A 13,733-nucleotide genomic window follows, 5' to 3' on the forward strand; every position below is an offset into this window, starting at 1 on the left:
TTTATTGCAGGTTCACCTACTGCAGGGGTAGGCAACTCTGTTACTTGAATGCCACAAAGGGGTCTGATTTTTAGAATATCCACAGCGAATATGCAGGAGATAGATTTGCATACTGTTTGGGCAGTGCATGCAAATATACCTCATGCATATTCATTGTGGATATCCTGAAAACCAGACCTGCTTGATGCACTCAAGGACTGGAGTTGTCTACAATTTTTAGTACAGCCCCGATACCTGAAGTCCAGTGGCCGTACTGATCTTTAGCAGGACAGTCTCCTCCTTCTCCCTAGGCTGAGTACTATGTAGGTATTGGGCTCCTTTTCTCCCAAATAGTGTAGCATGTTTATGGCACCGGGTCATGCTGACTGGAAGAGTCAGAACGGAAAACTCTTGTCTCTTTTAAAGAAAATCACTGCTAGCAGCTGTGTGGTTTCCAGATACCTTCTAGCAAACCAAAGGAAATTCTCTCACTCCAAGCCTTAAGAGTAAAAGCTATCATCCACACATGGGAAACTCTCACTCCATCTCGTACTATTAGGAAAAATATACAGGAATGGAAAGCTTCAGACTTCTTCTCCCCTCCTTAACTTCTCTAAAACTAAGGCCAGAACTTACAGACCCCCTGACTTAGGTCTGCAGCTCGTACCCTGCCCACCACAGCTCCCGTGCTGACTGCCTCCTGCAGCAAGAAGAGAGAAAGACTCTCTCTCCCCTCATAGGGTCAGGAGATAATTCTAGTGGTTTCTACATATCACTGCAAGAACAATCTATTCTGGCAACTTCCCAAAGGGAAGCTTTAACAAATGGACCATATCAGCTCCCCGTTTCACAAAAACATGTCCTGTCAAAAAGGGGCACAGTAAATTAGTGGGGGATCTAAGAAGAAAATAGTTCACTCCAAATTAACGGGCCGATACAGTAAAGTTCGCGGGAGAGTGGGCGAGCACCCGCTCTCCCGGTGCGCACACAGGCCAGTGTCCTGTGTGCGCGATTCAGTAAACTAAAATATTTAAATTAGGGCCCGCGGTAAAAAGAGGCGCTAGGGACACTAGCGCGTCCCTAGCGCCTCTTTTTCGACAGGAGCGGCAGCTGTCAGCGGGTTTGACAGCCGATGCTCAATTTTGCTGGCATCGGTTCTCAAGCCCGCTGACAGCCACAGGTTCGGAAACCGGACGCCGGCAAAATTGAGTGTCCGGTTTTCAACCCACAAGCCGTGGGCTGCTTTTAAATTTTTTTTTTTTTACTTTTTTAAACTTTCGGGACCTCCGACTTAATATCGCCATGATATTAAGTCGGAGGGTGCACAGAAAAGCAGTTTTTACTGCTTTTCTGTGCACTTCCCCGGTGCTGGCAGAAATTAACGCTTACTTTTGGGTAGGCACTAATTTCTTAAAGTAAAATGTGCGGCTTGGCTGCACATTTTACTTTCTGTATCGCGCGGGAATGACTAATAGGGCCATCAACATGCATTTGCATGTTGCGGGTGCTATTAGTCTCGGGGGGGGGGGGGGGGGGGATTAGACGCACGTTTTCGACGCGCTATTACTCCTTACTGAATAAGGGGAAAAGCTAGCGTGTTGAAAACGCATGTCCAAATGCTGGTTAACAGTGCGCTCCACCGGAGCGCACAGTACTGTATTGGCCTGTTAGAGCATTGTTGATTTTCATAAATTAATTTTTTTTTGCTTTACAATTCAAAGCAGCAGGAGAGGATACTTTATGATTTTTCTCTGGAGGTTGACCTCTCGCTCTTCTTCTGAGCCTTCCAGTTCCCCTCTGTATTTCATCCCTCCCTCTCCCCCCAGGGGAGAGGGAGGGATGAAATACAGCCCTTCATTTTCATTTCTCCCTACAGTTACATCGGCAGCAGCAGTGCAGGCCGTGGTCAAAAGAGAAATCTGCACTCTCTGTGCCTGCAGGTACCCTTCCTCCTCTACCTCTGGTGTGAATCTCCACTTTAAACAGGTTCAAGCAGGTAGAGGAGGAGCAGCAAGAGGCAGGACGACAGGGAATGCAGCACTGTCAGCATTCCCTGCTCCCATAAACAGTTATTAGCCAAGTGGACTTGGGAAAGCCAGTGCCTATCTCTGGGAGTGAGATTCAAGAAATAGATTAACTAATGGGGATCTGGTGGATACTTGTGATCCAGACTGGCCATTGTCAGTGAAAGAATGCTGGGCTCGATTTGCTTTGGTCTGACCCTGCGTGGCACCTCTTGTGTTCTTAAAAGGCATTCAGAACCTGCCAGAACAAAAAACAGCACTAACTCCCAGGACTCAAACAGCAACAGTGCTACCTATGAAATAACAGCACTGCAAATATTACACTAGGCCCCAAACACCAAAACATTTTTTTTTTTAGAAAACAGACCAAACCAGAATGCTATAGATCCCTACAGAAACTAAACACCAGTAAAATACCTCACTTCAGTCAAACACACAGCACACAGATCAACCCTCACCTAACACAGACTAAGAAACCATAAATTAGAAACATATGCCGATAAATCCCCTGAAATGGAAACCCTGAGAAGCCAAACTCTGCATGCAGTGCAACACTGAAGAAAGAGAAACAGAAATGCATCTCCCTTCATACTGAGCAAAATACAAGGATATACGAATAATTTTCTTTACTACCTTTGTTACCTGGGCTTTTTATTTTCTAATTGGGTTGGCCCCAATCATTCTTTTCCACTTTCCTCTTGCCAATTTTCTAAGTACTTTTCCAGGAGTCTGCTTTCTGTTTCTTTCCTCCCCGCCTTTCTTCCTTTCCTACATTTGTCTCTAACATAGATCTTTCCCTTTCACAGCCTTTCATCCCTCCTTCTCATCTATCACCTTCCAGTTTTCAATCTCCCTCTTTTCACCTCTCACCTACCTACCAGCTTTCAATCTCACCCGTTCCCCAGCCCTCCCTTTCTCCTTTCTGTCTTTCACACCTTCCCTAGCCTCTCTTTCCACCTACAGTATATGTCTTTCACCCACTCCCACCCTTTTTACTCACCCATCCCCTATCCTCATCTTCCTTCCTCTAACTCTCATCAGCCTCTTTCCCCTACCCAGACTCTCATTCCCGCTGTTCACCCCCTCCCTAGCCCCATTTCCACACTCTCTCACCCCTTCACAGACCCCTGTCCATTTACACTACTTCTCAACCTTTTCCCAGCCCATCCACGTCCTTCACTCCATCACGCTACCCTCCCAACCCTTATGCACCCAGCCTCACACCCCCGGGCCATCTAACACACCTCTCCACTCTACCCAACCACTAAGTCCCTGCTCTTCCCCATCACTGAGACCCCGCTCCCCCTTAGTTCTCTGGGGCCTTTCCTTTTCTGCTTCACTTCTCTCCCTTTCTTGTCCGTTTCCTTCAAAGTTGATATCTGAATACTTTGGTCGCACTTCTTTTCTTCCTTGTCTCCTTTTCCTATTCTTCCATGCTCTCGCTTTCCCATTCCTCCTCCTCTTTATCCAACACTCTTCTCCTTCCCCTCTGCCCTTCCCTCCAATCCATGGTCCCCTCGCTCTCTCAAATCCAAGCCCAGCCCTCTCCTTCTTCCACCATCCCCAGTTCTCTCCCCCTCCCTCCTGTTAGGCCTGGATTTAGGCATAGGCAACTGCCTATAGGGCCAAATTTTGAAGGCGCCAAATATACTGAGGCTTCTCCCACTTACTTTACAGCCATGCACCACTGCTACTTCAAAGAGGTCACATAACCCTCCCTTGCGTGTTCAATCTTCAGTGGTGAAATCCCTGCTGTCCAGCTCCTATGGGGACGTCTACTTTCACCCTATGGTCCTGTCTATGGGCCATTCCTCTGAGGTTCTTTTTATTTTTGCCTGTCTTTTCATTTTGTTTTTTTTCTGTCCTCTCTCTTCCCTCCTTCCAGGCACTTCCTCCACCTCTCTCTCCAGGTATTTTTTCTTTTCCTCACCTCCCCCCCCGACACTCTTTCTCCCTTCTGCCCTATTCCTCCTGGCACTCTCCAGCCACTCATCTCCCTTCTCCCTCCAGGCACTCTCTTCCTCTCCTCTTCTCACCCCAGGCTCCCCTCCTCCCGGGCATTTGTGCCCACCATTCCACAACGTGAAAAACAAACAGCTGAAGAAAGTAACTTTTTTTTTTTTCAAGTAGCCTGCTAATGTCACTGACCCTCCTTCCAGTCTGCCTCTCCTCACCTTCGACCCGGCAGCAGGAGCAGCTGACGTCGTCTTCCGCTGCCACATGCAGCCACATGGCCTCGTGGTAGGAGCCAGGAGACGGGCCCTGCGCCGCGGCAGGAGATGACGTCAGACTGAGCCCTGCGCCGCGGCAGGAGATGACGTCAGACTGAGCCCTGCTGTCAGTGAGCATCGGGAGGCCGAGGCCGGCGGTCCTATTAAACTACTTAGAAAACGCGGTGGAGGTTTTTCTGTCGTGTTCTTTTTTTCTTTTTGTTCTTTGCCCCGGGCTGGCAGGAATGTGGAAGATAGCCACGGAGGTCTATAAAACTGAATTGGCAACACTTTTTTTTTTTTTTAAGGGGGTGGGGGGGCACGCACCCCTTGTCCCATCTGTAGTAGTGACAGCTATGGCTGGCAGAAGGAAGGAAGTAGGAAAGAGGCTGGCGGGAAGTGGGAGATAAAGAGACGGGGCTAGAAGGCAGAAGATAAAAGTTACATTGAGGCACAGGGATGAAGCTGGAAGGAGGAAAGAGCAAAGAAAAGCAAAAGTAAAGTAAGAAAACGCCAAAATGAACCCCGCAAAAACTGACCAAGAAAAAGTAAGATAAATTGTAAGGAAAAAAAATTGTTTCCCTGGCTCCTAAACCATTTTTGCCGGTGCCTAAGTTTATGAACATTTAAAGAAAAAAACACAGTTGTACAAGTTATCAGGACATAGAGTTACAGCATGAGGTCCTAAATGAGAGGTGAAGAATCTATTAAACTCCTTCAATTTCCATCGCCATAGCAAGCCTGGTTTTATCTAGGATAATCCCCCCTCCTCTCCCACTCAACCATGCCCTCACAAAATAATATTATTTATTTTCTGGATCCCCTCTCCCCATTAACCACCACAAGCTCATGGGATGGAGGAGCTTCTTGCTTTAGACATGCAACTCCAAAACTCTCGAGAAGACCTGTACCCTCGGCCACCACAAGCCCAAGGAACAGAGGAGCCACTTTCTTTAAAAACTTCATACTAGCTGTCCCCAAGTACACATTACTACCAGTAGCCTAAACAGTGACCCCCTCATTTGTCCTGGTTTTCCCCCATCTTGCTGCATTTTTCTGTAGTCCCTAAAACAACATGCTTTCATCACTTCATGTAAAGCGTTATTGAAAACATCCACCACCTACACTGAACCCGGGCACTCCATCTGTTCTGTACTGCCACGCACATTCAGCCTTCATTAATTCATGCCAAATGAGTACGATGGCACCACAACTACTGAGAGGGTAGCGCTTTGTATCTCTCTGCGACTACAGAACACGAGATTTAAGAATTTAAAACGTGTCCATGCACAGTTCAAGCAGATTTAGCAAGGCCAAAAATAAACAAGTACGTACGGACTGGATGGGGGAATGTGGGCGAAACATTTCAGCACAACAGCCATAAAACATCATCAGTCACCATTAGACAAGCTCACATATCAGCATTTCAGATTTATGATCAAGAAAAAAACGGCCATGGTTTACACTTGTGTTTCTTTTATGCTGAGGATTCATTATATGTTATTAGCATCTTTCTATTAGCAAGCTGAGAATCAGAATAATTGCCTTGACACAATGAAAGAAACTGCCCCTTGTTCTCTGCTTGCTTAACCTTATATGAGCTCAAGAAAAAAAAAAAAATCCAGCTGAAAATAGGATATACAGTCAGTACCAAGCACTTGCCTCTCTTCTGACATGCCTGGCGAGCACTAAGAGGGCCAGTCTCTATATTACAGCTTCCAGCAGGCAAACAAAGAACTGAGGCCCTCGTGATGTTAGCAAAGGAGATTTTTCTCCTTTGGAGCATTGATGTGGTGTAAGTGCTGACCACAAAACTCAAAAAGACATTTTCAGTAGACACTGGAAATCCAATCGCCAGTTGTTAATGCAACGTTGAGGATTAGCATGTAGTTCATTTCTGTTGTTTGTTTGTTGGCCAAGGCTATCATACATATAAGATAATATAGTTTGAAACAAAAATAGATTTGGTTGTGCTAACTCCCATGAAGGTGGTGTGTTTCAGATAGGCACTTCCATATGTGCCTACTCCTCCAAACACTAAAGAAAAGATTTCACCTTTATCAGCTATTTAAAAACCAGGGATAGGGAACTCCAGTCCTAGAGGGCCACAAAACAGATCTGATTTTTAGGACATTCACAATGAGATAGATTTACAAACAATGGAGGCAGTGCATGCAAAACTATCTCATGCATTTTCATTTTGGATGCCCTGAAAACCCGACCTGTCTGTGGCACTACATGATCGGCGTTGCCTATCCCTGGTGTTAACCTACAGTTTGTCTCAGAGAAATATAGTATAATGCTCAGGGCCAGCTATTGGGGGGGGGGGGGGGGGGGGAGTGATCTATGCGGCTATATAGGGCGCTATGGATGAGGGGGCTTCACCAAGCTGGCATCCCCCTCTATCAATTAGGCAGAGGGAAAAAGAGAGGAGGTCAGGGAGGACAATGATGTTGGGTAAAGGGTGGGGGGAAGGAAGAAAAGGGGATCCTAGGAAGGAGAGAGAAAAAGGATGATCACTGTGTTGGAGCCACTGCTGAAGAAGGGAGTTGCTATGCCAGACCTGCTCCCACCCAAGGCGGGAGGAGAGGGGCACCAATTTCACTTTTCGCACAGGGTGCTGGTTAGCCTAGATCTGGCCCTGGTAATGCTTCCAAATTGCATCTGAGTAATATACAGCATGATACTTGAGTAATAGCTATAAATTGCCTGGAACCCAAAAAAAAAATATAGGTCCTGATTTAAACCTTGTACACAACTTCATATTGTTCACCAGATTTCAGAGCTTAAATAATCGGTAAAAACAAAATTGGCTATTTTGACTGATAAGTCCTTATGCTGGTAGGCAATGTTCCACAACATGACTGACAGATGCCATAGATGGAGTAGAGGCAGCCCAGAGGGGCAACCAATAAATCCTATGTAGCCCCTTTTCTAGATGTGTTGTGAGATGGCAGGGGTCACACCCAGCCCCGAGGCTAAGTCCATGTAAAGTCTCAACAGACCTCAAGGATGGCTTTTCTGAAAGAAGCGTAGACCTACACGGCCCAAGATGCAGGGTGAAAACCTTTATGTGGGTGTTAACTCAGTGAGTGCATCTGATGGATGGAGGTGCCAAAGAATTTAGATTGGACATGTAGGATGTTTGTTCCAAGAAAATAGGTTACTGGGTAATGTCTTCAAGGGTGACAAGCTGACACCAAACACATTTCCTTACTGTCATATCCATGTCCCAGATGTTACTAAGACCATGTAAGTGCCCCTATGGTTTGAAGAGATCTTCCTTCCTAAGGTATTGGAAAGAAAGTTCTCAGGATGGAAAGGGGGGTTCTCTAATTTAAAATAGTTTTCCCTTCTAAAAGTAGAAAAACTACCTGACGTCACTGATGTTCTCCATACTCCACTTCTCACATGCCTTTCTCTCCAAGGGGTAGTGACTCCTGCAGGGGATGTCTCCAGATGAGCTCCTTTTCTCCATCAAATCTCTTCACTGATTTTCCTTGGTGTCGAGCCAGCTAGGCTTCGCTATTCTTTATCATCAAGACTTTTCCAGCCCTGGGAGGTTCAGGGGATGCCAGCCCGTAGTGTGAGTGACAGGAGGGTTCTTCACCCAAAGGGGATGGTTAAGTACCTTCCTTTTTCAGTTTTTATTTTATTTTTCCTATAAATTTATCAATGTTTATTAAAAAAAAAAAAAAGAACAAAAACAGGAGAAATCCAGTGGGAAAAAACATCATTTTACAGGTAACTATAATTTTCACTTTTGTTGTAATAAACACAGATAAAATTGCTAGGAAAATACTGTAAAATAAAAACTGAAAACCAAAAGGCCCTTAGGAATGGGCAGTGTGTATATATGGTGCTTCCATGAGGCACTGGGAGGAGGTTCGAGGAGTCTGGCTTGAGAGTAGGACATCCTGTTGGGAGCTCAGGGAGGATGGCCCCAGTGTGGTGCTCAGCCTGGGGTTTTGTTGATCTGCTGGAGAGAGCAGCCTTTCTCTGTGGCAAGGGCAGCAGGTCATCTAGAAAGAATTAGGACCCCCTAACCCACGGGGCACCATTTCTGTCGGGGGAAGTCAAGCCAAGGCAGTTTGCTGCCAAGGCACGGGACAGGTCAAATCCTTGAGCACACGCTTGGAGTCTGGCTCTGTCAGTGATTTGAAGTGCTGCAGAAGGGAGAAGGCAGGGGTCAGAGTTTCCAGAAGAGTGGCAGATAGAATAACATAAGAACATAAGAAATTGCCATGCTTGGCCAGACCAAGGGTCCATCAAGCCCAGCATCCTGTTTCTAACAGAGGCCAAACCAGGCCACAAGAACCTGACAATTACCCAAACACTAAGAAGATCCCATGCTACTGATGCAATTAATAGCAGTGGCTATTCCCTAAGTAAACTTGATTAATAGCCATTAATGGACTTTTCCTCCAAGAACTTATCCAAACCTTTTATGAACCCAGCTACACTAACTGCACTAACCACATCCTCTGGCAACAAATTCCAGAGCTTTATTGTGCGTTGAGTGAACAATAATTTTCTCCAATTAGTCTTAAATGTGCTACCTGCTAACTTCATGGAATGCCCCCTAGTCCTTCTATTATTCGAAGTGTAAATAACCGATTCATATCAAATCGTTCAAGACCTCTCATGATCTTAAAGACCTCTATCATATCCCCCCTCAGCCGTCTCTTCTCCAAGATGAACAGCCCTAACCTCTTCAGTCTTTCCTCATAGGGGAGCTGTTCCATCCCCTTTATCATTTTGGTTGCCCTTCTCCTTACCTTCTCCATCGCAACTATATCTTTTTTGAGATGCGGCGACCAGAACTGTACACAGTATTCAAGGTGTGGTCTCACCATGGAGCGATATAGAGGTATTATGACATTTTCCGTTTTATTAAACATTCCCTTCCTAATAATTCCTATCATTCTGTTTGCTTTGACTGCTGCAGCACACTGAGCCGACAATTTTAAAGTATTATTCACTATGATGCCTAGATCTTTTTCCTGGGTGGTAGCTCCTAATATGGAACCTAACATCGTGTAACTACAGCAAGGATTATTTTTCCCTATATGCATCACCTTGCACTTGTCCACATTAAATTTCATTTGCCATTTGGATGCCCAATCTTCCAGTCTTGCAAGGTCCTCCTGTAATGCATCACATTCCGCTTGTGTTTTAACTACTCTGAATAATTTTGTATCATTTGCAAATTTGATAACCTCACTCGTCGTATTCCTTTCCAGATCATTTATAAATATATTGAAAAGCACCGGTCCAAGTACAGATCCCTGAGGCACTCCACTGTTTACCATTTTCCACTGAGGAAATTGACCATTTAATCCTACTGTCTGTTTCCTGTCTTTTAACCAGTTTGTAATCCTGCAACATTCCCAGGAACCCTAACACCTGCCTCCCTTGCTTCCCCAGCATTTTTCCCCTGAAGAAATGGGAGATGGTTAAATGGTGGGAATCTGTGTGAGGTGCACTCTCTCCAGGTTGGTGCAAGGGTATTAGGCATACTCGGCGAACTTTACAGCCTTGCGCCCCCAGCTTCCCAGTCCTTACCACACAGAATTAAATACTATGCATTCATAGTCTTCTGAGGTAAAAGATATTACACAACACGTATATTATTTTTCATGCACTGCTGAGGTGCTAGCCAGAAAACCCTGCAAAAAAAAGAGACAGTTGGAACCCATATGATATCAAACCTATTAAAAAGTGCATTATTGCACTATATTGTCACGTAGGGAGAATTTTATTCGATAAAGTGATTAACAAATGATTTTAAATAAATATTGTAATTGCAATTCAGTTTTCCCATGGCTCAGAATTCCCATACCAAAATAGCACTAAATGCCTGCACTGAAACAGTAACAACCCTACCTATGAAAGGCAACACTACAAATATTACACCAGACCCTAAAACCCCAATACAATTCCTATTAGGAAAACAGAGCCAGGCTGCTATATATTCCCACACAGAAACCACATGCCTGCAGAATATCTCACCTCGATCACACATGCAGAACACAGACTGACATCAAATACAGAATAGAGTATAAACAGAAATGTGCAGACAAAAACTGAACTGGAAACTGCAAGAAGCCAGATTTTGTATGCAACAATGTAAAAGCAGAAGCACCATCATTCCTCATAAAACAATAATAAAATAATGAAATATAACACATCAATCATAATGGTAAAACTATATTAATAGAAAATAAATATTTCAAAACAGGAGGTGAACAGGACATCATTCAATAATTCAATTCAAAATATATTTTAAAGTTCTCAAAAACCAATTGTTGTGGAGCGCTAGGAGCGATCCCACTTCCTGAGAGCGGTGTGTGTTCTTGGGCCGCGGCTCGACCCCAGAGGATTCCGAAGAGGGCCGCGGGAGGCGTGGCATGCCCGAGCATGGGTAGGACGGAAGCAAGACTGGAGTGATGACCAGGCGACAGGCCCTCCTCCGGACCTGCACGCTTCGGAAGACCCAACAACGCAATGTTGGTCTTGTGAACAGTCCTCCGACCGTTCCCAGCCCTTTCGGACCTGCCGCAGGATACGGCACAAAGCGGCAGGCCGGACAGAGGCCAGGACAGCGAAGACTGGAACATAGATTCAGACGAGACTCAGGAACAGGGTACTGGAAGTGCAGACGTAGACTCAGAAGCAGTGAACTGGGAGTGCAGACGTAGACTCAGAAGCAAGGTACTGGGAGTGCAGACATAGACTCAGAGACAAGATACTGGACGTGCAGACGCAGACTCAGGAGCAAGGTACTAGAGGTCGATTCAGAGGTGAGGTACTGAAGATGCTGAGGTAGATTCAGAAGCGAGGTACTGTAGATGCAGAGGTAGATTCAGAAGCAAGATACTGTAGATGCAGAAGTAGATTCAGAAGCGAGATAATGAAGGTGCAGATGTAGACTCAGGAACAAGGACTGAAGGAAGACTTGAGCACAGTCCCTCAGGGTACCCGGCTCAGACCACTCCTGGGACTGAGACACGAGCCACCCTGTCCCACGCGTCCCCGACACTGCCTTGGAGGGCAGGTCACGGACCACGCAGAGAGCGGGATAATGCAGGAGAGAACCAGGCGACGCGAACTCCGATGCTGGAATTCTGACATCCGAAGCCCCGTCGGCTGGCAGGGCAGAAGCTCCAAAGCGCAGGGACGAATCCCACCTGTTGGCCACTCCAGGGCCCAACAGGCCAGAAGGCTCAGGAACCAGACAAAACGAAGGGCAGCACAAATGGGACTGGATCAGGAACTGGATCTGGCACCGACATCAAGGAAGAAGCTGGATTGCTGCACACCGGCAGCCAAGGCAGGAGACAGGGTCAGGAACAAGGACTTCTCAGAGACTTAGAAACGAGGTACATGGCTTGCATCACAGATGGCCCTAACCAGCCCGCCCCGAGGGTTGGTCACGGACCACGGCGTGGCTTGCCGCGAGGTACCAGGACATTGGAGAACACAGGATCAAGGTCAGGATCAGGAACAAGGACTTCTCAGAGACTTAGGAACGAGGTACATGGCTTGCATCACAGATGGCCCTAACCAGCCCGCCCCGAGGGTTGGTCACGGACCACGGCGTGGCTTGCCGCGAGGTACCAGGACATTGGAGAACACAGGATCAAGGTCAGGATCAGGAACAAGGACTTCTCAGAGACTTAGGAACGAGGTACATGGCTTGCATCACAGATGGCCCTAATCAGCCCTCCCCGAGGGCTGGTCACGGACCATGGCGTGGCTTGCCGCAAGGTACCAGGACATTGGAGAACACAGGATCAAGGTGATAGCTTTCAAGAGATTCAGAAGCAAAGTACTTAGCTTTCAGGCGAGTTTCAGGATCAAGGGTCAAGGCTTATAACATCTGGACTGGATCATGGATACTGGATAAGAATCAGACCTCAAGGCAGGAACAGGAACAGGCGAACATCAGGACTGGAACAACTGAAGACATCAGGACTGGAACAACTGGACAAGAAGCTTCAACGGAAAACATGGAACACTGGACCTTGCAGAAGGCTGGAAGACAAGGCAGCTCCTGGAACGAGGGTCTCAGGAGTGACCAACTCCTTGCGAAGGCAAAGACAGACTGGACGCCGAATCCCTTTGTAGAGCTGAGGTGGACAACGCCCAGGGAGGAGCCAGCAGGGGGCCACACCTGGCTGGCCCTTGAAGAACAGACGGGAGGCGCGCGCTCACGCCCTAGGAAGCTGGAGAGAGCTGGGTCGTTGGTGGCGTTCCCAGCCACATGGAGGAGCCGTGGAGAACCAGAGGAACGTCGGGGCAGCCCTGCCCTGCAGCTGGAAGAATGGCAGGCTGCTGGGACGGCTCTCGGCCACGACGACTGGAGCAGGTGAGCAGGAAGAGGGAAGCTGGCTGCAGGCACCGGCAGGGACGCCCTCCCTGCCGGCCAAGGACCCCGGGAACGGCAGAGCACGCCGGAGACAGCCCAGAGGGACAGCGGGGCCGACCCACCGCGAGGAGAGCTCGCGGTGGGTCGGCCCCGCTGCACGGAGAAGATGGCAGCCGGGGAGGAGCCCGGACACCGCGGAGGACCCGCGGCAACGGCAGCAGCGGCGGCGGCTCGGCCAGCCGCACAAAGGTGAGGGCCTGCCCGCGCTCCTCGCGGGCAGGACCGTAACACCAATAGAATATTTCAAAACAATAGACATCAAAAACACCCAACAGTTAAATCTAACAACAACAACAAAAAAGTTCATGTTCTCCATACCTGGAATCTTTTCATTTCCAGTCACCCTGAGATTGTCATAGATTTGGGAAGAGGACCGTACAAACTTTATTCTTTCTCTTGCACACACAAATACTTTCACACTCCCTCACACATACACACACTTGTGCCCCCCCATACCAAGGCTTTCTCCTCCTCCACACTTGCACACAAGCTGTCACACACCCCCTCTCTTTCACATACACTCACTCATGCACACAGACCCTCATGCACACAGGCTTTCAAGCACACCACGCACGCACTCACACATGCTCTCTCACACATCCACACCACACACACACACACATGCATGCAGGCTTTCTCACACACCCACACATGCATACAGACTCACTCACACACATACCTATACTCACAAATGCACACAGGCATTGCTCCCTTGAAGCACTAGGTGTGCATACATTTTTTTTTTCATGTGAGCAATAATTTTTTTAAATTAACAATTTTTCAGCACCAGTTTTAGTATTGCTTTCTGTATATAGCACAAAGAAAAATGTATGTGGGCGACCATGTAAAACCTTTGAGCGATGCTCTGAAATATATGAGCAGTTGCTTATGTGCTCAGTTTAGAGGGAATTATGCATACAGATTGTCATGCACACCCACAAATGCATAAGGCTCTCATTCACACGCACTCACACATGCATACAGGCTATTACATGCACACATACATACACAGTCTCTCTCTCTCACACACACACATATATGCATGCATAGAGGCTATCACACACATGCATTTAGGCTATTTCACACACA

General features: G+C 47.1%; 1 protein-coding gene across 7 annotated transcripts in view; it reads right to left on the minus strand.

Annotated features, from left to right (window-relative positions):
* The window catches only part of RIPOR2 (RHO family interacting cell polarization regulator 2), a 214,043-nt gene that overhangs the window by 154,467 nt on the left and 45,843 nt on the right, over nt 1-13,733 (minus strand). For 2 of the 7 annotated variants that reach the window (XM_029590783.1, XM_029590790.1), the window contains exon 1: nt 4,178-4,306. The exons of 4 other annotated variants lie outside the window; for them this stretch is intronic. In XM_029590783.1, coding sequence (XP_029446643.1) covers nt 4,178-4,235 — 58 coding nt within the window. In that variant the 5' untranslated portion in view covers nt 4,236-4,306. Of the gene's footprint in view, nt 1-4,151; nt 4,307-13,733 lie in introns of those variants that run through there. One more of the 7 variants, XM_029590786.1, reaches the window with a different exon arrangement.

Source organism: Rhinatrema bivittatum, chromosome 2, assembly GCF_901001135.1.
Source record: "Rhinatrema bivittatum chromosome 2, aRhiBiv1.1, whole genome shotgun sequence".
NCBI classification, from domain to species: domain Eukaryota; kingdom Metazoa; phylum Chordata; class Amphibia; order Gymnophiona; family Rhinatrematidae; genus Rhinatrema; species Rhinatrema bivittatum.